Source organism: Rhincodon typus, chromosome 22 (assembly GCF_021869965.1).
Source record: "Rhincodon typus isolate 14 chromosome 22, sRhiTyp1.1, whole genome shotgun sequence".
NCBI lineage: Eukaryota > Metazoa > Chordata > Chondrichthyes > Orectolobiformes > Rhincodontidae > Rhincodon > Rhincodon typus.
The window spans coordinates 45,629,315-45,652,261 of NC_063353.1; the positions used below are offsets into that span (position 1 = coordinate 45,629,315).

The 22,947-nt window shown below is 40.2% G+C and overlaps 1 protein-coding gene across 1 annotated transcript; it reads right to left on the reverse strand.

The window, feature by feature from the left end:
* Nucleotides 1-339: 339 nt before the first annotated feature.
* nudt5 (nudix (nucleoside diphosphate linked moiety X)-type motif 5) lies at nt 340-22,906 on the reverse strand. The gene is made up of 10 exons (XM_048610093.1): nt 22,777-22,906; nt 17,994-18,197; nt 17,567-17,634; nt 16,037-16,089; nt 13,310-13,417; nt 8,305-8,400; nt 5,665-5,766; nt 4,932-4,940; nt 3,904-3,957; nt 340-2,758 (listed from the first exon to the last, which is right to left on the reverse strand). The coding sequence occupies exons 2-10, from the start codon at nt 18,036-18,038 to the stop codon at nt 2,649-2,651; spliced, it is 645 nt and encodes a 214-aa protein (XP_048466050.1). The 5' UTR covers nt 18,039-18,197; nt 22,777-22,906; the 3' UTR covers nt 340-2,648.
* Between the last annotated feature and the right edge of the window lie 41 nt (nt 22,907-22,947).

Consider the following 22,947-nt stretch of genomic DNA (forward strand, 5'->3'; position numbering starts at 1 on the left):
TCCTTGGTCAGTACCTCCCTGGAGAGATCCAACCACCTTGCTCCTCTGTGAAACTTAAGGGAGACATTCAGGGCCAATAAATGATCTCTTGATTAGTCTTATCCTTTTCCATACCTGTTCCTAGTCAAGTTTCTAGATACTACAATTAGACCATCTTGTGCTTAAGTTTATTTACTCCATCAGTATTAAATTAATTAACAGTCTTGACAATAATTGTTGCCTGATTGATTGATTCTGTTCATGTTGGAACTTCAGAATCTAGTTAGGCTTGTGTTGTCCAGAGAGAGCAGGTATTGTGCCAGAAAATAATCGTTAGTGTTAAAATTATCACTAGACTGATGATTGACCCATGTTTTAATATTAAGGATGTACAAATATATTTCTTTGTCCAAATGAAGACAAGACACAAAAAAATTCTGACAATATTTCAAAGAAAAAGACATGAGAAACCAAATCTTTCATGATGACAAATGTCATGAGATGCTGGGACAGTGTGAAGCTTGTAGATTAACAACGAACCTAAAGTACACTTTTTCCAACAGGTCTACAATTTACAGAAACATTCAGATCAATAGACTGCAATGCTGGAAATGTATGCTATGATCATAGAAGATCATAGAATCCCTACAGTGTGGAAACAGGCCATTTGGCCCAACAAGTCCACACTGCCCCTCCAAAGAGCATCCCACCCAGACCCATTCCCCCAATTTCCTATGTCTAACCCACCTAACCTACACATCCCTAGGCACTATGGGAAATTTAGCATAGCCAATCCACCTACCTTGCACATCTTTGGACTGTGGGAGGAAACCCACGCAGACAAGGGGAGAATGTGCAAACTCCACACAGACAGTCGCCCGAAGGTAGAATCAAACCCAGGTCCCTGGTGTCATGAGGCAGCAGTGTTAACCACAGATCCACTGTGCTGCCCCAAATTATTTTTTTTTAAATTATTAAATTACATTTCCACTATTATAACGAAGGCAGTGACATTCTCAAACAGCTAATGCCTTCATTAAAACACAGGACTTTTAACATTAGACAGCATCACAGAATTATATTCACGAGCTGTGATTTCAAACAATTGATTAATTCAATACTTGCAAATTTTTTTAAAAAAAAACCCTATTGCACCAAATGCCAACCTATTATATTGACTTTTGTATAAAAGGTCAAAGCACAATTGCATGCAACAGAATTTCATGATGTTCAGTAAGCTAAAGTCACATCCTGATTTTAAATAAAACATTAAATTTAGATCACTTGGGACTGAAAATGTGTTTGGCAGGATAAACATTTATTTTGTCCAATCCAAAAATTACTATAGTGCTACTGTTAATCTGAGCTCTTAAACAATTAAGTCTGAAACAGCACCCTGGATTTTATTAAATCAAATGCTTATGACAAAATGCGTTCTTTACTGAAACACTGACTATAAAAAGTAATGCATCCAACATGAAGGACAATCAGTTGCATGGTACAAAACAAAGTTGGCCAGACCCCTTGAGCATATAAAGCAATTCGAAAGGAATGTTCTCATTTAACAATCAGGAAGATTGATTGATTAATGAATGTATTGAAGTGCCACACCTCAAAAGTGGTGCAATTAACCATTTGTTAGGATTACTATACTATGTACAGTAGTTAGAAAGATTTTGACAGTGCACTTGTTTAATGGAAAGTTGTGTGGTTCATCATGCCACCTGAAAAACTTGTAATAGTTGCCTACGTGGTGAGGCCTAAAATCCTAACTTCCCAGTTACATAACAACCAGCTGACAGGAATGGGAAGGGAAATAAAAGTATGGGTAGGGAGATCAGCCAAGTACCAAAGGAGTTGGGATGAGATAGATTACGTAATCTATCAGAGCTTTGAGATTGGCAGCATGATATACTTGAGAAGACAACTTCCACACTAATTTATAAATGGAGACCTAGAGGGGTAGGGTTGATAATTTTGAGGCAACCACAGTCCCTCAACCTCTATTCCCAGCTAATCCTCAAGCCAATACCCAACAAGTTAAATGGCTCTCACTGCATAATGATGGGAATTCTAAACACATACCAGTGAGAAAATAGAATGCATTCTGTACTGGGGAAATAGAATGGATGTCTGAGTACCTAGATATGGAGATTCCTAAGTGTAGCGATGGGTTTCTGTTAATCAAAACTAATTATACTTAAGGGTGATATAATTGCAGAGGCTCATCAAGGCAGCTGGTTTGAGTCTACTATATAATTTTTCAGATCGCATTCTACAATTCTGTCAAACCAAAACCTCACACTATAATACACAAAGGTGTCTCAACGATTTCTCTACCAACTCACCCTGATTTGTACTGGCTTTAGGCATCTGATCCACATTGGCAAAAATTTGAAAGATTGATCTTTTAAAAAAAATGTGCTATTTATTTGCGACCACTTATTCTTAAGGATTTTACAAGTTTTCAAGAAAAAGATGAAGTGATGCAGTTGTGAATAAGACAGTTCTGTAAATCTAGCTTCTTAAGTCTACTTAATTATATCAAAGTTATTACGTTCTGGATAAATGGTTCTTTGTTCCTTAGTACAACGGCAGAATACAAAACTTGAGATTAAATATATCCATGTGCTGTGCAACAACTGTAGATGAGGGGTTCTTTAAGACTTTCAGGCTTTCAAAACAGGCAACATGTTGGGCTTTGAAGAGGCATACATCAAACCCATCGCAAAGGCGTAAACTCGAGCGTCCACCACAATATTTTCTTTTTGGAGCATTTCTGGAAAATAAATCATGCACAATTCTGAGAGGTTTTGCTGTTCCAAAGAAATGAGAATGGCTAGCTGTTTATGACCATAATTCTATATTCCGTTTTCACTGACAACCCTCAATGCCTTGCTGCAAAACTCTGACTTTTCGTTATTTGTCATGGAATATGGCAGTGCTTTTCAACCACTGTGCACTAGTGGGCTGTAAAGTTTATACAAAGGTAGTGAAAACCAATGTAAAACAAATATTGTTTTTATCTTAAACAATATTCTGTCCAAGCAAAATTACACATAAAACCATGAAAATTAATCAAAACCGGGATACTGGTTTTTTGATTCTAAAATGAACATTTTAAACTCATGACCAAAGGGAAAAATTAAGATGACATGAAAAATGTAAGTGTGCCATGGAATTGTCTTGTCTAATTGAAGTGTGCCGTGTTACTGAAAAGATTGGGAACCACTGGAAGATGGTGTTAGAGGCAAGGTGAATGGTGTGGTGAGCCACCATCTTGAACTGCTGCAGGCTGTGTTGGGTAGGTAGACCAACAGTGCTGTTAGAGAGGGAGGTTCATAATTTTTCACTTGATAACAATGAAAAAGCAGCAAATATATTTCCAAGCCAAGATCATGTATGACTCAAAGGGGCTTTTGCAGGTGTTGGCATTCCCATATATCTGCTTCCCTTATCTTTCCAAGGAGTACAGTAAGTCCAGAAGCATCGAAAACATTGTACTCAACCTTCCATTCACAAGCAGCAATCTTATATTTTTGTATGAAGGTGAGGCACTTTTTTTTTTTCAAAAAACTCTTCCGAACTCTAAACCACCTATGATAACATCCCCACCTGTCCCTAGTGTCCTGTTGAGAACATCTCAGTCAGCCCCACCCAGTTGCTGGGCAGAATTGAATGTTGCCACCTAACAATTATTGGGACTGAGTGCTCTGAACGTTACATTTCACAGAAACATTGGCTTGTTCAGTACAAATGGTATGGCTAAACAGGTAATTTGAGGGTTTGCTCACACACCTAATTACAAACTTCTTCCACAAGCCAATAAAAGATATTAAAAACTGCTAGTCACTGTCTGTGCATTGTTACAAACCAAAACCTGTAATCTTAAACATTTCAGGAAGAACAGAAAACCAATCTTACCATCAAGTTTCTTACGAAGTTCATTCATTGGAATTAAAACAACTTCAACAAACTCTGAGGAAATAAAAAGTATCAATCAGATGGTAATGCACTGTGTAACAATTCTATGTACAGTGACAAGTGAAGAATATTGCCATTTATTTGAACTGGAGGTGTTTTATATGGATGTTGCTAGCACTGGGAATTTTAGCCCTAGGGAAAAATTGGATAGGTAGGGAGTGTTTTCTCTGGAACAGGGAACACTGAAGGAGATTTAATTCGAGTGTATAAAATTATAAGGGCCTGGATAGACAGGACATGCAAAGGGCTCTTGTGGGTGCAGCAGTGCTGCCCTCACCTCTAGGCCAGGATATGTGGGCTCAATACAATACAGCACAGGAACTGGCCCTTTAACCCACAAAGCCTGCGCTGATTCCTGATCCTTATTTAGACCTGCTACTTATTGCCCATGCACAGTATCTATCCCTCTGTCTGCTTCACATTCATATGTCTATCAAGATAGGCCGTAAATGTTGCTAGTGCACCTCCTTCCACCACCACCTCCCGCTTCCTCAAGTTCTACCTGCTGCAAAGGGAGTGTCATAACATATCTGAACTGGTTGATTAGAAAATATCTAGACAGGACATGAAAGATACATTTCCCTTGGAAAAGGGGTCAATACAAAGGACGCAGGTTTAAAGGTAATTTACAGAGGAATAGTGAGAGGTTCAGGAGAATGATTTTCACTTGGGAGGTGGTGGTGCTCATAATTTGCTGTCTGAAAGAGTACTTGAAGCAGGAAACCTCATTACATTAAAAAAGAGATACTTGGATATGCATTTGAAGTGCCATAATCTACAGGGCTACGTATCAATATTGCCTTCCAGCTCTTAAGCACTTTTTCAGCTGGCAGAGACTTGACTGGCCAAATGGCCTCCTTTCGTCCAGTAAATGTTTAAGATTTTAAACTCTGCAAGAAAGAGATGGTCCAGAAGCATACTTTACCAAGCCAGGCCTCCAAGTTATTTAATTGTGAATGAAAATGTACCTCCATCATCTGAAAAGGTCAAAAAAAAGGACTACTTAATCCATGTGGAAACCACGGATTCCACAAACATTCAGTATGTCTGCACCAGAATCTAAACTGCAAAATAATTTTAAACAATACAGGACATATTATATAAAACAGAAAACCTAAAATGGTTCCAACACTATCTAGACTCGAGGTTTCAGTGTTCATGTACGGTATTGGTTTCATTTCCCACATTTATTTGTTTCCTCATTTGAAAAATGCAATCAATTGAACTAAACTGATGTTTTGAGAACTCTTTGTCACAGACAAGATTGTGGGTTCAAGCCCCATACCAGGAGCTATGGATATAACCTAGACTAACACATCACTGGATTATCAAAGGCGTAAAAGGGTAAAGTCGCCACAGTCCCATAGGACAGCTCTCTCATGAGACAGAGACAGATGAATGGTGGTTTGTTTGACCCAAGGATCACCATAAACTCAGGCAGAACCTTGATGGTGACCTCTGCCGGTACAGGAATTACCCTACATATTGGCAACCCGACATAGCAAACCAGCCGTCAAGCCAACTGAGCTGTATCCTGCCTTCTTGACCTCACCCCTCACCTGGGGCGTGGTGACCTTCACGTTAAACTCACCACCACTTGTCTGTCTCTCATCAGAAGGCAGTCCTCTGGCACTACGGCAACTTTGCCCTGTACCAAAGGAGTAATACAACAAACACTATATATAAGGCTGATCCACTTACCCAGCCTTTGTTTCGGATGGAGGTTTTCTGAATCGTCACCATTAATATTAACAGTTACATACTGCATCGTGCAGTTGGTTAATCCGGGATCCAGACATAAATCTGAAAGAAGTGAGGATTTTCAAGTTATATATGAGAAATTGCTCAAATTCAAGTGGAATTTTGCAACTTGCTACAGCTGTGCAAGTACTTTTACAGATGTAATTATGAATAACCTTTAAATTACTTATAATTGGTGCAGGTAATATAGTACACCTCTCACTATCCCAACACATTCTAAAACACATTGGGTCCATTAAACATGTCATATCCAGACATGGTTGAACCACGACCAATTTAAGGAATGATTTGGTAATCCCTCTGACTCTCTATGGCAACCAAGCTATATCAGGAGTTCGTAAGTGGTTCGGAACTCCTTCTAATCAGTTATGGGGAAGTGTGCTCAGATCTGCAATTCTAAGAATTTGCCAAGTTCTCTTTAAAAGGACTAATTTACTTCCTTGGCATTATAAGAAAATCTTTGACTGTATATGTAAAAGTAAACATAAATAAAATTTGGAAAGGATTTAACAAATGCTCACTTCCATCTTATTTTGTTTTATTCATTCATGGCATGTGGTCTTTGCTGGCTACACCATCATTTATTGCTTATTCCCATCTATCCAGAGACAGGAAAGAGTCAACCACATTGCTGTCGGTCTGGAGTTACATGTAGGCCAGACCAGGGAAGCACTGCAGATTTCCTTCCCTAAAGGGGATTAGTGAATCAGATTGGATTTTCCCACAATCAGCAAAGGTTTCATGGTCATAATGAGACTCTTCATTCCAAATTTTTACTGAACCAAAAAAAGTAGCTTAGAAGCCCCCAGAAACTATTATTCAGCTTTATAATGTACTGCATGGATTACATTTTAAAAATTTATTTTGCGGGGTGTGGGCGTCGCTGGCTGGGCCAGCATTTATTGCTCTGTTCCTAGTTGCCCCTTGAGAAGGTGGTGGTGAGCTGCCTTCCTGAACTGCTGCAGTCCTTCTGCTGTGGGTTGACCCACAATGCCATTAGGGAGGGAATTCAGGATTTTGGCCCAGAGCCAATGAAGGAATGGTTCGAATCCTGCCACAGCAGATGGTGGAATTTGAATTCAATAAATATCTGGAATTAAGAATCTAATGATGACCATGAATCCATTGCTGATTGTCAGAAAAACCCCATCTGGTTCACTAATGCCCTTTAGGGAAGGAAACTGCCTTCTTTACCTGGTCTGGCCTATATGTGACTCCAGACCCACAGCAATGTGGTTGACTCTTAACTGCCCTCTGGGCAATTAGTGATAGACATTAAATGTTGGCCTAGCCAGCGACACCCTCATCCTGTGAATGAAGAAAGAAAAAAAGACATCCAGACTTGGAAATATATCGCGGTTCCTTCAGTATCACTGGGACAAAATGCTAGATTTCCCTCCCTTAGGGCATTGTGGGTCAACCTACATCCCATGAAACTGCATAATTCGAGAAGGCAGTTCAACACCACGTTCTCAAGGGCAAACAGGGACAGGCAATAAATGTTGACCCAGCCAGCAACACCCAAGTTCCATGAGTGAACGAAAAGAAAATTCAAATTCCAGGAACTGCCATGGTGGGATTTGAACCCACGTGCCCAGGACATTACCTGGGTCTCTGGTTTAATACTCTAATGAAAATATGACTAGGCCATCTGCTCCCCTCATTTCAAATGGCACAACAGAGCTACATTTCAAAACGAGTGAGGTTGGGAGCGATAGTATTCATTGTATATCTACCTCCACCATCCAGAAGGACAATCTGGAATACTATGTCCAGTTCTGGTTGCCCAGTTATAGGAAGAATATTATCAAGCTGGACAGGGTTCAGAAGAGATTTACAAGGATGTTGTTGGGTATGGAACGTTTGAGCTTGAAGGAAAGGCTGGATAGACTGGGATTTTTTCACTGGAGCATAGGAGGTTGAGAGGTGTCCTGAAAGAAGTTTATAAAAATTGAGAGGTACAGATAGAGTTGATGGTAATTGTCTTTTCCCTAATTTCAAGACCAGGCAGCACATATTTAAGGTGAGAGGAGAGAGATTTTTTAAAAAATGAGGCAAATTTTTTTTTTTTTTTTTTTTACACAGAGGGTGGTTCGAATGTGGAATGAACTTCCTGAGGACGTGGTGGATGTGGGTAGAATTACAATGTTTAAAAGACATTTGGATAAGTATGTGACTAGGAAAGGTTTGGAGGGAAATGGGCCAGGAGCTGGCAGGCAGGACTACTTTAGTTTGGGATTATGTTCAGCATGGACTGGTTGGGCCAAAGAGTCTGTTTCCGTGCTGTATGACTTAACGACTGTATATGTGGGAATATCACCACCTGCATGTTCTCCTCCAAGACACAGACCATCCTGACTTGAAGAGACATATCACCGTTCCTTCATCAGCACTGGGTCAAAATCATGGTACTCCCTTCCTAACAACACTATGGGGATACCTTCACCACCCAAACTATAGCAGTTCAAGAAGTGGCCCCTTACCACCTTCTAGAGACCAATTAAGGCTGTGTATTAAGTGTTGGCCTTGCCACTCACTTCCAGATGCCGTGAAAGATTATTTTGATAACAAAAATCAAACCTGGAGTTGTTTCACTAATCTCTCCTTTGTATCCAGTTTCTTCCAAAAGCTCCCGCAAAGCAGCAACCTCTGCAGTTTCACCATCATCTATGAGACCTGAGATGAAAGCATACAACCAAAATGAACATAAGAAAATGAATCTAAGGATACAGCTATGCGGTACACGAGAATGGCAGAGGAGTTAAACGGATACTTTGCTTCAGTCTTTAGAATGCAACATTCCATTAATACTAAAGAATATGGAGCAGAAATTAATTACCAACACCATCACTACACAACCCATATTAGACTAACCAATGGTTCTAAAGGAAGGGAAGTCCCTTGGCCCTGATGACATGCATCCAAGAATTCTAAAGAAGCAGCTGCAGAGATAGTGGATGCATTGGTTATAATTTTCCAAAATTCCTTGGATTCTGTAGAAGTTCCAGAGGACTGGAAAACTGCCTATTCAAAAGGAAGGGAAGCAAAAAGCATGCAAATGTAGGGCTTTTAGCCTACAATGTCTATTGTTGGAAAAACATTGGAATCAATTATTAAGGAAGCACTAGCAGCACATTTAGAAAATCATAATCTAACCAAGCAAAGTCTGCATGGTTTCACGAAAGGGGAATACTGTCTGACTAATTTATTGGAACTTTTCAATACGTCTCAACCAGAATAGATAGAGTGGAACCAGTAGATGTATTGTACTTGTCCTTTCAGATGGCATTAGGCAAGGTACCTCACAAAAGGTTAAGTCATAAGATAACAGCCCATGGTGTTAGAGGTAGTATATTGGCATGGATAGACAATTGGCTGATGGGCAGGAAACAGCAAATGGGGATAAGGGATTCTTTTTCAGGTTGGTGACCTGTAACCAGCGAGGTTCCACAGGGATCAGTGCTGGGACCACAACTGTTTACAATACATATCAATGACTTCAAGGAAGGAAGCAAACATACTGTAGCCAAATTTGCAGACAACACAAAAATAGGTGTAAAGGCAAATTGCAATAAGGATACTAGCAGGTTACAGAGATCTAGTGATAGGTGAAGTAATTGGGCAAATGCAGTATAACATGGAAAAATGTGAAGTTGTTCATTTTGGAAGGGGGAACAAAAGTACAGAGTATTATTTAAATGGAGGAAAACTGCAGAAACCTGCAACACAAAGGGACTAGGGGGGAATTATACACAAAACTAGCACAACAGGTAATCTGGAAGGAGTATATGAGCAAGGAAGTCTTACTGCAATTGTACAAAAGTGCTGACGAGACCACAGCTAGAGTACTGACAGAAGTTTTTGTCCCCTTATTAAAAGAAAGATATTATTTCATTGGAGGCAGTTCATAGTAGGTTTCCAAGGATGATCCCTGGTATGGAGGGATTGTCTCATGAGCAAAGTTTAAACACATTGGGACTCTACTCACTGAAGTTTAGAAGAATGAGGGGTGATCTCATTGAAATGTACAAGATTCTTAAGGGACTTGACAGGGTAAATACTGAGAGAATGATTCTCCTCATGGGGGAGTCTAGGACCAGATGGCATAGTCTCAGAATAAAGGGCACTAATTTAAGACCGAAATGAGGAGGAATTTCTTTTCTCAGAGGGTGAGTGTCTTTGGAACTCGTTGCCACACAGCGCTGTGGGGGCAGAGTCCTTGTGTTTACTTAAAGCTGAGACAGATAGATTCTTGATCAGTCGTGGAATCAAGGGCTGTGGGGAAAACATAGGAAAGTGGATGTGAGGAATGTCAGATTAGCCTTGATCCTATTGAATGGCACAGCAGGCTCGAGGGCTGAACAGCTTACTCCTGTTCCTATTTCTTATGGTCTTATCTAGGCAGTGGTTCACCAAATCACAATATAGACTCTGCCCTATCATGTTTCTAAATCTCTCAATTCACCATGAAATGTTGTATATTTGATTAAAAGCATCAGACCAATATGGTGTACTATTTATATTGACTTGGATTTCTGAACCTTCAATCAAATTATCCCAGCTTTAGTAGTTTCACTTAAGAGTCCTCTTGAGCTACTTTGTTCAGAGAACCAGCTGTGTACTAAAGAAAAAATCTACGATACTGCTCCTTCTCTCACACAACAACCTCTTAAAAAAGTGCAATGAGCAAAGGCTTTTCAAAACATGCTACATCAAATATCACTGTAGAAAATGGGGTACAATACCTGGTTGGCAAGAAGGAACAAGTACTGTGCCACAGGGATCGGTACTGGGACCTTGGTTGTTTACAATTTATAGAAATTATTTGAATGTTATTGTGCTTACAGCACAAAGATAGGAAAGTAAGCTGAAAGGAGACATAACAAGGCCACAGAAGAACATAAATAGGTTAAGTAAGTAGGCAGAGATCTGGTAAATGGAGTTAATATGGGAAATGTGAAGGCGTCCACTTTGACAGGAAGCACAAAAAGAAGAATATTGTTTAAATGGTGACACATTGCAGGGCTCTGAGATGCAGGGGGGATTTGTGTGTCCAAACGCATGGATTGTAAAAACAGCAAGTAATTAGGAAAACTAACAGAATGTTACCATTTCTTGTGAGGGGAATCAAATACAAAATTTTGCTTCAGTTATACAGGATATGGTGAAACCACTTCTGGAGTACCATGTACACTATTAGCATCCTTAAATAAGGGAAGATTTAAGTGCATTGGAAGCAGTTCAGAGAAATTTTTTCAGATAAAATGTTGGACAGGCTTGGCTTGTATACCCCTGAGTTTAGAAGAGTAAGAGAGGACTTGACTGAAACAAAAAATTCCGGGGGGGCACGAGGGTTTGGCAGAGTGAACTTTGAAAGGATGTTTCCTTCTCTGGGAGAATCTAGAGCCAGGGTCACCATTTGAAAATAAGGGGTCACCCATTTAAGACAGAAATCAGGTGAAACTGTTTTTCTAAAAACCGAAAGAACTATGGGTGCTGTAAATTAGGAACAAAAACAGAAGTTGCTGGAAAAGTTCAGCAGGTCTGGCAGCATCTGCGAAGAAAAATCAGAGTTAACGTTTCGGGCCGACGTTTTCCTAGGTGCCATCAGTTCTGAGGAAGGGTCACTGGACCCAAAACGTTAACTCTGTATTTTCCTTCACAGATGCTGCCAGACCTGCTGAGCTTTTCCAGCAATTTCTGTTTTTGAAACCTTTTTCCTCTCAGGATTGATTGTAAGTGGTTAGAACTCTCTTCCTCAAAAGGCAGAATACTTTGAACACCCTAAAATCAGAGGGTGACGGATTCATCGTAAGAAAGGGGCGAAAGGTTGTAGGAGGTAGGTAGGAACATAGAGTTGAGGTTACATTCCGATCAGCCACGATCTTGTTAAATGGCAGGCAAGGCTTGAGGGAGCAAATGGCCTCTTCCTGCTCCTAGCTCATTGTTATTTTAAGTCAAGCTTTGCAAAATGGCATCCACGTGACCTTTCAAAAAAAAATTCATATTCAAAGTGAGAAATTTTAGTGGTGTTTAGGTGAGGACACTTTTCCACTTCAGACATTTCCAGGTCAAACAGAGATCTGATGCAGAGTACAGCAAAATTCACTCCAGTCTCAAGTCTCAAATTAGTCTTAAATTAGCACCTTACGTACAATCATGGGTAGGTAAAAGACGACCTGGTCCAGCAGTTTTATCAGTACGGCTTTTTTACAATTCCCATTCAAGCAATCCCACAGCTTTCAGAATCGTCGATTCTGACACAGAAAAAGCAATTCACTGTGTCTGTGCCTGCTCTCCAAGCAAGGATACTCTTTATTACCAAATTACAGCAAATTCCAGCATTCAGTTCTGCTCAATTTACACACATTGTATTTATAGTTACTTCAGAACATGCATCAGAAACTTTGAAAGAAAGAAAGACTTGCATTTATCAACACTTGCCCTTCACAAACAGGATGCCCCAAAGCTCATTCCAGCTAAGTAAGTATTTAATGATTGTAATGTAGGAAATATAGCAACCAAGGGCCTAACCAGCAGCAATGTGATGATGACAAAGATAATTGTTCTGTGATATTAATTGAGGGATAAATAACGGCTAAGGCGCCAGTAGTAAACATTCCACTCTTCTTCAAAATAAGACCATGAGGTATTATACAAACATTAGAACAGGCAAATGGGACATAAGTTTGATGTTTTATCTGAATGATGGCACCTACGACTATGCAGGACATCTTCAGTGCTGCAATGGAGTTATAGCTCAGACTGTGTGTTCAATGCCTAGAGTGGCATTTGAACCTGAGTGTGACCAAGTGAGCCACAACAGGCACTTTGGAAAGAATACAGCAGTCACCCATTACCCCATGCTAGAAAAACAAAATGTACGGAAAAGAAAAGCTTCTGTTATGGGTAGCAAATGGATTTTTGTTCCCATTGTACGTAAGAAAGAAATTGGAGGCAGTCCAGAGAAGGCTCACTAGGTTAATGCTAGGTATGGAGGAATTAGCTTATAAGTGATTAACATGGTTTGATCTGTACTCATTAAAACATAGAAGATTGAGAGGAGACCTTAACGAAACATATAGCATTATTAGGGGACTTGACAGGGTAGATATGGAAAAATCGTTTCCCCTTGTGGGAAGTCCAGGACCAGATGGCACTATCTTAGAGTAAGGGTCCCATTTAAGACAGAGATGAGGAGGAATTTCTCTCAGAGGGTAGTGAATCTGTGGAATTCTTTACTGCAATGGCATGTCAAGGCTGGGTTACTAAGTATATTCAACACTGAGATAGGCAGATTTTCAACCAGGAAGGGAATCAAGCATTATAGGGATGAGGGCGGAAGGTAGAGTTGAGGATTATTAGATCAGCTGCAATCTCATGAAATGGTGGAGCAGACTCAATGGGCTGCATGGCCTAACTTTTGCTCCTACATCGTATGGTCCTAGTATAAAAAAATTTGCAGGAATTTCAGAAAGACATGATGATAGTTGAGACTTTTTGTACCATTCTCACAGAGTCTTCTCAAAGCCATTGCTGTTAAATTAAAATAACGAAGAGTACGTTCAAACACCTATGACATCACCTGCTGGTAGTTCCAGGCAGTAGCATCCCATTGGCGGCCTGAACTGTTTTACCATAATCAAACAGTCATAGTGCAGAGTTTTTTTTAGCACGGCTAGTACAGCTACTCCTAAATGTTGGAAGGAAACAAAAACAAGTTATTAGTTTGAAAGCTCAAATTATAAGAACAAAAGGTGCGAGAGTAAGCCATTCAGCCAATCAAGCCATCCAATATGATCATGGCTGATCTTCTACATCAATTCCCCTTTTATTGTTTGATCCCCAAATCCATTGGATTTCAAGAATCTATCAATCCTAGTGTTGAATATAACCAACACTTGAACACCACAGCTCTCTATAATATATAATTCCAAAGACTTTAAACCATCTGAACAAAGATATTTTTCTTCATCTCAATCCTACAACATTCACCCTCTTATTCTGCAATTTTCCACTGCCAGCAGAAACAGCATCTCATCATCTCCCTGTCAAACTGTCTCAGAATGTTGCATGAAACTGCCTCTCCCTCTTCTAAATTTTAGACAGTACAGGCCAATTTTACACAGACTGAGGTTACCTCCCAGCCACTGTTCTAAGAACAATGTCAGATGCATTAATATACATGGTGAATCCAGTGCCTTTCAGCTAACTACAAACTTCTGCTTTCTCAAATTAATAGTTTTTTCAGATATTGATTTATTCCTAAATGGAATGCAAGGCTGTTTTAAGAAAGTTTTGCTATCCACATTCAGTTACAACAGACTGGTGGCTGTACAAGACAATAATTTTTGTTATTCAGGTTAATGCAGCACTCCACAAGGACAAGGAGTGGGAGTACACCATTCGGCCCACTGAACCTGCTTTGCCATTCAATGTGATCATAATCGATCTTGAGTTTCAACTCCACCTTCCTGAACATTCTCCAAATCTCTCGACTTCCTTAAAAATCTCTCTCCCCCAGCCGGAAGCATATACAATGATAGGCAACCACAACCCTCTGGGGTACAGAATTCCAAAGATTCACAACCCCACAAGTGCAGAAATTTCTCAACTCAGTCCTAAATGATTGGCCCCTTTGCCTTAGGCTCTGTTCTGAGTTCTAGATTTGTCAACCAGTGGAAACAATCTTGCAGCATCTATCCTGTCAAACATTTACAGTATCCTATAGGTTTCACTGAGATTGTCTCAGATTTCTCTAAGCATCAAAGAATATAGACACAGCTTACTCAGGATCTCATCACAGGACACTCCCTCATCCCAGGGTCCAACTTGGTGAACCTTCACCTCCAATGCAAATATATCCTTTCTTAAACATGAAGACCAAAAGGGCACACAATTCTCCGGATCTGGTCTCAGCAATCCCCTGTACAACTGTAGCAAGACTTCTTTAGTCCTGTACTTTAAACCCCTTGCAGTAAAGGCCAGAATGGCATTTGCTTTAAGCAAAAGATGGGAAAATGTCAGTAGCCCGTCTGAATACGGGAACAAGAAACAGCAACGCCTGTTACTATTCTCCATACCTTTTTCGGATATAAGCAGTCTCACAAAATAAAAGTTTAAATGATCAACCTTGGAAGTAGAAACCTTTCATATTGATGCAGTGGGCAATAATGATTTTGGAGTCACGTAATCAGGGTATTTGATTGTTAACAGCACCATGGGCGCACTCAACTCTCCCTCTCCATGGACTGTAGTGGGTCATCACCATTTAAAGATGAGCCATAAATGCTAGACCAGACAGTGACACCCACATCCCATAAATGAATAAAAATAAGTTGCTTTAATATTAACTCTTTTGTTCCAACTGCATTTCCATGTAATGCTCCTTCAACTCCAAAGGACAAGGCTAATCCAGAAATTCTCCATGTGGTCAAAAAAAAAGGATTCTTATTGAGATGAGATGATTTCAGGTGACCAATTTAGATTCTATTATTGCGTTAGCTATCTGGGTGATGTGGTAAAACTGCAAATAGTCAAACAGCAGAATTGAAACTTTGAAAGGTGATTCAAGGTCTATTATGAGTCCTTTTGTTTCCCAGATGTTTGAAATGATCACACTTTAGGCTTGGGAAGATGAGAGTGCTAAGTCCAACTTGCCATGTTACTTGGTTGAAAAATGCCTAGGCAGGTGTTGTTTCACACTCTATTGCAGCCGTGAACGTGGTTTCAATGGAATTCTTACCCTACACGCAACTGATTTCTAGCCAATTAGTTATTAGCTGTTTACTGACTGGACATCAAAATATAACAGGGTCCAATATAGTAAAGAGTGTGTTACAGGGCCATTGTATCAAGTTTCCTGTGGAAACATTTGATGCAATACTTTTTTCCGCATGTAGCTTTACAGACAATAGAGTTCTAATTGTTATTTTTTGGCTGTATTTATTGTGAATGCCACCACTAGGTGAAAAGGGGCAGGGGGACGCAGCAGCATCTGCACATGTGCAGAGAGCACCAGTTGGTCACCTTGGCATTGGTAACATTGGTAACATTGGTAACTCCGTAATGTTATAGGGCAAATGCAACTGCAATCTGCTGTAAGATTGCAATGCAATACTGTCTCAAAGTGAATGAGACAGCGATTCACACTTCACTTAAGGTTTCTGCATCTGCAAATATTCAAGTTAAACTGATTACTGCGCACTGTGCTTCTATCCGAGACCAACTAGTGTTCTCACAGGGAGTGCAGCTACAGAGCAGAAAACAGATTTGGGCAATAAACTATAGAGAAGTTTAATTGCTCACTCACCATCAGATTTACAGCTTGGTTTTCTGGTTGTTCGTTTCACTGTTTCCCAAACCCTATTTTAATAAAAATAATGCAAATAAAACACTTTTTAAGATTCATGCTGTTATCTTATTGTTTTTAGTTTGTAAAAATGTCTCGATGAGCTTCACCGATATGTAATTAGGCAAATATAGAATGCTAAACCAAGTATCAGGACAGACAACCTGAGTTTGGTCAAAGAGTTAGCTTTAAGAATGCCTTTGAAGCAAACAGCAAGGAAGAGACAGAAGAATTTACTGAGGAAGGTCTAGAGCAAGTGGTTAGGTGGCTGCAGGCACAGTCATCAAAGATGGGACAAAGACAGATGCACAAAGCCAGCAACAGAGGAAAAGTGAGTTGTTGGCTATAGCACTGGAATAAGCGACAGATCAGAATTAAAAAGAAACATTCAAGATTCCTTCTAAGAATTATATTCATGCGCAAAAGCAAAAGGAGGTTATTCAGCCCCTCTACTCTCAACTCTTGCCTGCCAGGCCCACAAATCCCAACTTCCTTGTCAATCAAAACTCTGCTGAACTCAGCCATAGATGCATTTAATGACCTCCCTGGAAAAGAATTCAAACAGCAATGACCCTTTGAAAGAAGACAATCCACATCATCTCCATTTTAAAACAGAGAGCACCCCCAACCTTCACCCTGTGAAGTACACTCAGAATCTTACTTATTTCATTAAGATCACCTCTCATTCTTCTGGACTCCAATGAGTACAGGCTCACGACTTCCTCAGAAGGCAATTCAGGTACCAGCCTAGTGAACCTTCTCTGAACTACTTCCAATACACGTATATCCACACATCGAGGAAGGAAGTCAAAGTATACACTGTACTCCAGGTATGGTCTCACCAATGCTCTGTAACAAAACTTTTATACTCCAGTTCCTTTTGCAATAAAAGGTCAACATTCCATTTGCCTTCCTAATTACTTGTTGTACCATCAGCATACAAGGATAAACAGATCCATCAGTACGGCAGTATTCTGCAGTCTCCCTCCACTTAAACAATATTTGCCTTTTCTATTCTTCCTGGCAGAGTGGATGACTTACTTTTTTCCCCGCATTATACTCCATCTGTCAATGTTCTGGCAACTTGCTTAGCCTACTTATTATAAATTCTTTGTATCCTCCTCACAACTAGCTTTCCTACCCATCCTTGTATCCTCAGCAAACATGGCCACAATACACTATGTCCCTTCATATATATCATTAACAAATTATAAATAGTTTCAGCCCCACACACACATTGATCTTCCAGATTACTCATGGCAACAGGTAAGTAATGTGGAAGTAGGAGTTTAGGGCTCCTGCCCATAAGTATTAACTAGCAGATAGCTCATAAGAGATTCCAACAAGTGTATCAACTACACAATCTAGCTACATTTCCGTTTCAGCCAAGATGATTTCAAATCCTGAAAGCCCAGATTTGTAGGACGACTAATTCTTTATCAAGTTATGGCAGACAGCTCAGAAATATGGGATATTTTACCCCCACCATACCTGGTTTTGCCAGTAGGATCTATGTAGGTTGTCTGCAAAAGTTGAGCCCATTTGCCTTTTGCCAGTACCTAGAAATGAATTAATAGCATGTTCAACAGAGCAGAATGAACTCAGGCTTACTGACTTTGTCAAACCAGAACAGATTAGGAAGATACCAGGCTGATCCCTGATCCAAGGGGATAGTTGATTTCATACTGCACTGCAGCAGGACAGCAATAATTGGTCTCAATGTCACTCAATTAAGTAGTTTGGGATCGGGGGCGGTGGAGGGTTATTGGGAGAGGTGGAAGGAAAAATAAAGTATTCAAATTGGAAATGCATGACCATGAACACTAGCTGAAATTAAAGTAATTTCGCAGAGTGTGATGGTTTTGCAGTCAATCAGCGAGTACAAGATCAAGTGTATAGAGCAATTTGAACATATTACCTCTTCTTTGATGATTGATTGGTTAGCTGTATAATTTGGTTCCATGTTTGCTGATGGTCCCTGAAGTTGATAGTTAACTTTACTTTGCACAATGCAAGCAAATCAAAATGGACCTTTGGACTCAGGAACAACAATGCTCTTTCTATGGATTCTGGCCCCAGTCACTCTGCGCCGTTCCCAAAGTTTCCAAATCTGCAAAGCAAACTGAAGGAAGACTTGTTTAAGCTCAATGTTTGCTAAAACATCACCAGCATAAAATAACGCACAATTGTCACTGAAAATAAAAGAATAATATCTCTCAGTACCACTGTTGCTTCTAAGCCTTCTGCAGCTCAGAAAGCAGGTCTAAATGTAGGCTTATTAAAGGCATCAGTATAAATCCACCCAGATATATGACTCACATGGGACAGACTAGAGATGTAAAGAACCTTAAACTTGCTCCAAAAAAACCGAAAAGCGTGTTGTCAATTGACAAATCGTGTCATGCCCCAAAACAAAACAGTCATCCAAGGTACTGCAGGAAACTTCAAGTAAACTTAAATAATAATTGTTATAGTTAGGCATGCTTGCAACAAAATGACAAAAGAGTCATTTATCATTAAAATATAATTCACATATTAGACCCATATTTCTCTACAATAAGTAAGGTATAAAGATTAGCTTAGCAGGTGAAATTGGGTTTTTAAATTTCTCTCCGAAGATTTATACAATTATTTTAGCTATTATTATGAGAGATTAATTTTATCTGCAATGTTTCATGTGGTTGATTAGCTCATTGACAGTTATCTGGAGTGTCAGGTGAAGAAATATTATAAGGAGGATGATCTGCATTCTCCAAAAAAAAAAAACATGAAACATCTTCTAACTGACAGTTAGGTACCAGCAGGTCTGAAGACAAAAAGATATGATAATACAATAATTTCTTTTTTAAACGTGACAAATATCTTTCAATGACACACAGTTTCTTTTTATCCATTCATGGGCTATGGGGGTCACTGGCTGGGACAGCACTTATTGCCCATCCCTAGTTGCCCTTGAGAAGCAGGTGTTGAGCTATCTCCTTGAACTGCTGCGTCTATACGCTGTAGGTAGACTCAATGCTTTTAGTGAGCGAATTCCAGGATTTTGATCCAGCGACAGTGAAGGAATGGCAATATATTTCCAAGTCAGGATGGTGAGTGGCTTGGAGGGGAAATTGTCTGGAGTGATGTTCCCAAGTATCCGCTGCCCTTGTCCTTCTAGATGGAAGTGGTTGTGGGTTTGGAAGGTCTAAGGATCCTTGATAAATTTCTGAAGTGCATCTTGTTGATAGTACATACTGCTTCTATATGAAGAGTCACGAATGGCGCTGAATATTGTTTGCCAATGACTGCACATCTCCACTTCTGACCCCACGATGGAAGGAAGGTCATTGATGAAGCAGCTGAAGATGTTTGGGCCTAGGACACTACCCTGAGGAACTCCTGCAGAGATGTCCTGGAGCTGAGATGACTGACCAACAACCACAACCATCTTCCTATGTGCTAGGTATGACTCCAACCCGCAGACAGCTTTCCCCTGACACCCACTGATTCCAGTTTTGCTAGGGCTCCTTGATGCCACACTTGGTAAAATGCAGACTTGATGTCAAGGGCTATCACTCTCACCTCACCTTTCGAATTCAGCTCTTTTGTCCCTGTTTGAACCAAGGCTGTAATGAGGTCAGGTGCTGAGTGGCTCTGACAGAACCCAAACTGGGCATCACTGAGCAGGTTATTGCTGAGCAGGTGCTGCTTAATAGCACTGTTGATGACACCTTTCATCGCTTTACTGATGATTGAGGGTATACTGACAGGGTAGTAATTGGCCAGGTTAGATTTTTGTGTACAGGACATACCTGGACAATTTACCACATTGTTACATAGATGCCAGTGTTGTAACTGTACTGGAACAGCTTAGCTAGGGGAATGGCAAGTTCTGGAGCACAAGCCTTCAGTTCTATTGCCGGAATGTTGTCAGGACCCACACCTTTGCTGTATCCAGTGCCTCCAACTGTTTCTTGATATCACATGGTAGGACATATCAGGGATGGGAATGGTGGCGTTTGGGACATTGTCTGTAAGGTTTGATTCTGTGAGTATGTCTATACAGACATACTGTTGCTTGAACAGCCTGAGAGAGAGCTCTCCCAGTTTTGGTACGAGCCCCCAGATGTTAGTAAGGAGGATTTTGCATACTCCGAAAACACATTGCGATTCTGTAGCACTCACAGGGAACACTCACACTGAGGAAAATTATTGAGCAGGAGAAAAAAGGAAAATGGACGTTAGCAGAAGAATAAAGGAAACTAAAGCAAAATTTTGATAAGGCTTTTGATGGTCATACATGGAGGGAGGTGTGTGGTGGGGCAGAGAGGAGGTGATGTTAAGTTAGAAGAGGGCATGAGTATCATAGCTAAAGGAATGGCCTGCAATCATGCAATGGGAGTCCAAAAGTAAAAGGTGCATGCAAACCTTGAATAAGTCATAACTTGAGCTTAAACTTGTTTGGACAATATGAGCCAATGTCTAACAGCAGTATGACTTTTGTGGATGAGGACATGAATTGTGCTGTTCAGTTTGAGTTATAATGTGTGGAAGATTGGGGAAGAAAGACCAATTCCAGCAAGTGGAGAATCAGAGAAGGCAAACCTCACAGTGATCCTGTTTCCCGACCTCCCTAATCGAAATTGGTTCCCCGTCAAGAAACATCTTGGTTTTAAGATTCTCATCTTGTGTTCGAATCCCCTCATAGCTTTTTCCCTGTCTATTTCTGATCTCCTCCTGACCACAACCCTTCAAGATATTTGCACTCGTCTAAATCTGGCCTCCTTAGCATCCCCAGTTTAATTGCCCAATCACTGGCAGTCACACCTTCAGTTTCCTTGACACCAAACTCTGGAATTCCCTTCCCAAACCTCTCTATCTTCCTTTTCTCCTTAAAACATATCGCTTCAAACGAGCTTTTGGTCATCTGCTTCAATACCTTATGTATCTTGGTGTCATATTTCATTTTTAAATGCACCCACCCCACCCTGTGAAATACTCTGGAATATCTGATTAGATTCAAGATGTAAACAAAGTTGTTGTTGCAGTCGTAAAGAAGTGCCTATCAATTTATCTGTTGAGTAGTTTTGTTGGCAGCAATCCAGATTCTCGATAAGATTGTAGGAATTGGACCCTACGCTGAGGGCTGAGTTCAGAAATGGGGCTGGTGCAAATTTGTACCGTCAATGTGCCATTGTTTCACTGAGACAGCAACCAATGTCCTCTCTGCCTATCCTTCCCAAAAACATTTCCTGCTGTGATCCATATTGAGTCTTAACAATTGGCACAACCCCTCAGGGGTGCTGACAGAGCTGGGGACTGGTTAGAGCAGAGATATAGAGTTAAACCTCTATAAGAGCACAATCTCAACACTGATGTCTCAGAGCTCGAGATGTGAAGATTTCATTTTGCGCTCCAATTTTGGGTCCTAACCCACAATTTGACCAGCCCTGGTCCAAGTTCCTTGGGCACATTCTCCCATATTCCTGGCAAACAGAGTTCCCTTGACCAATTATGTCTCAAAAAACAAAACAGATGAATTAATTATTTGTACACGCAAGTATTATTATACAGAATTAAGACAAAAAAGACAGACATTAGCAGAATGAAGCTTAAAAAAAAATTGAACATAACTGAAAAGACAGAAGTTGAGAACATAAAGCTGCTCTGAAAACTAACTGTACACACTTTTTCCTCTTTCTTAAGACCACCAGGTATAGGAGCTGAAGTAGATCATTCAACCCATCGAGTCTGCTCCACCATTCAATGAGATCATGGCTGATCTGATAATCCTCAACTCCATTTCCTTGTTTTTTCCCCACAACAGTCCATACCTATGCTGACTAAAAATCTGTCGATCTCAGCCTTGAATATATTAAAATGATCCAACCTCAACACCCACTGTAGTAAATAATTTCATTAATTCATTACTTTCTGAGGGAAGAAATTCTTCATCTCTGTTTCAAATGTGTGACTCCTTATTCTGAGATTGTGCCCTCTGGCCCTATACTCTCCCAACAAGGGGGAAACAATCTCTCAGCAACTACCCTTTAAAGCACTAAGAATCTCATATGTTTCAATAAAGTTTCTTCTGATTCTTCTAAATTCCAATAAGTACAGGTCCAATCTCATAAGACAGCTCCTCTGCACCTAGCACCAATCTAATGAACTTTCTCAGCATTGTCTCCAATTCCAGTATATCTTTCCTTAGATAAGGTGCTCAAAACTGTTCACAGAATTCCCACTGTAGTGTGACTAACACCTTGAATAGTTTTAGCAAAACCTCTCTAATTTTTATACTCCATTCCCTTTGATTTCTGTTCGGATAATTCATAGAGAGTGTGTGCGAGTACGTGCATTAACTGAAGGTACTATTTAAATTTGGCATTTGCAGTGACAGAGCAAAATGAACAATGTGAAGAAGGCTTATCTGAATGATCAAATCTCCTTTAAAACTTCTGTCAAATCGAACTAAATCTGACGGAACTTGTAGAACAGGGAATACCCTTCAAGTTTACAAGAAAAGGGGTAACTATAACCTTTGGACATTCAAGGAATAATGTTTTACCCATTTACAATTTAACATTCCACACAGACAGAGCCTGCAATTGCTGACAGTGGCGTTTCCTCTTTCATTGATAACCAAGCACCAAAGAAATAAAAAGTTTCCCCAGACTATCAAGGGTGTTAGCAAGATAAATATAAAGCTGCTACTTTACCAATAAATGGGAGGATGCCGTGAAGATTGATCCAGAAAGGAGTTTTGGAACCGACGACCAGCAACACTCCCTAAACACCTTCCTCCTGTGGGCGGCCCGAGCGCTTTTTCCTGTGACACAGCATTCCGCCCCCCCACCACCGGCCAATTACAGCCAACACCCGACTTCCGG

Excerpts from the sequence above, each read along its gene's own strand:
- nudt5 (XM_048610093.1), bottom strand. The coding sequence starts at position 18,038 with ATGGAACCAAATTATACAGCTAACCAATCAATCATCAAAGAAGAG. Across the intron at positions 17,635-17,993 it reads AATCAATCATCAAAGAAGAG|GTACTGGCAAAAGGCAAATG; the intron begins GTAATATGTTCA and ends ATTCATTTCTAG. Across the intron at positions 8,401-13,309 it reads CTGCCTGGAACTACCAGCAG|GTCTCATAGATGATGGTGAA; the intron begins GTGATGTCATAG and ends CTTTCATCTCAG.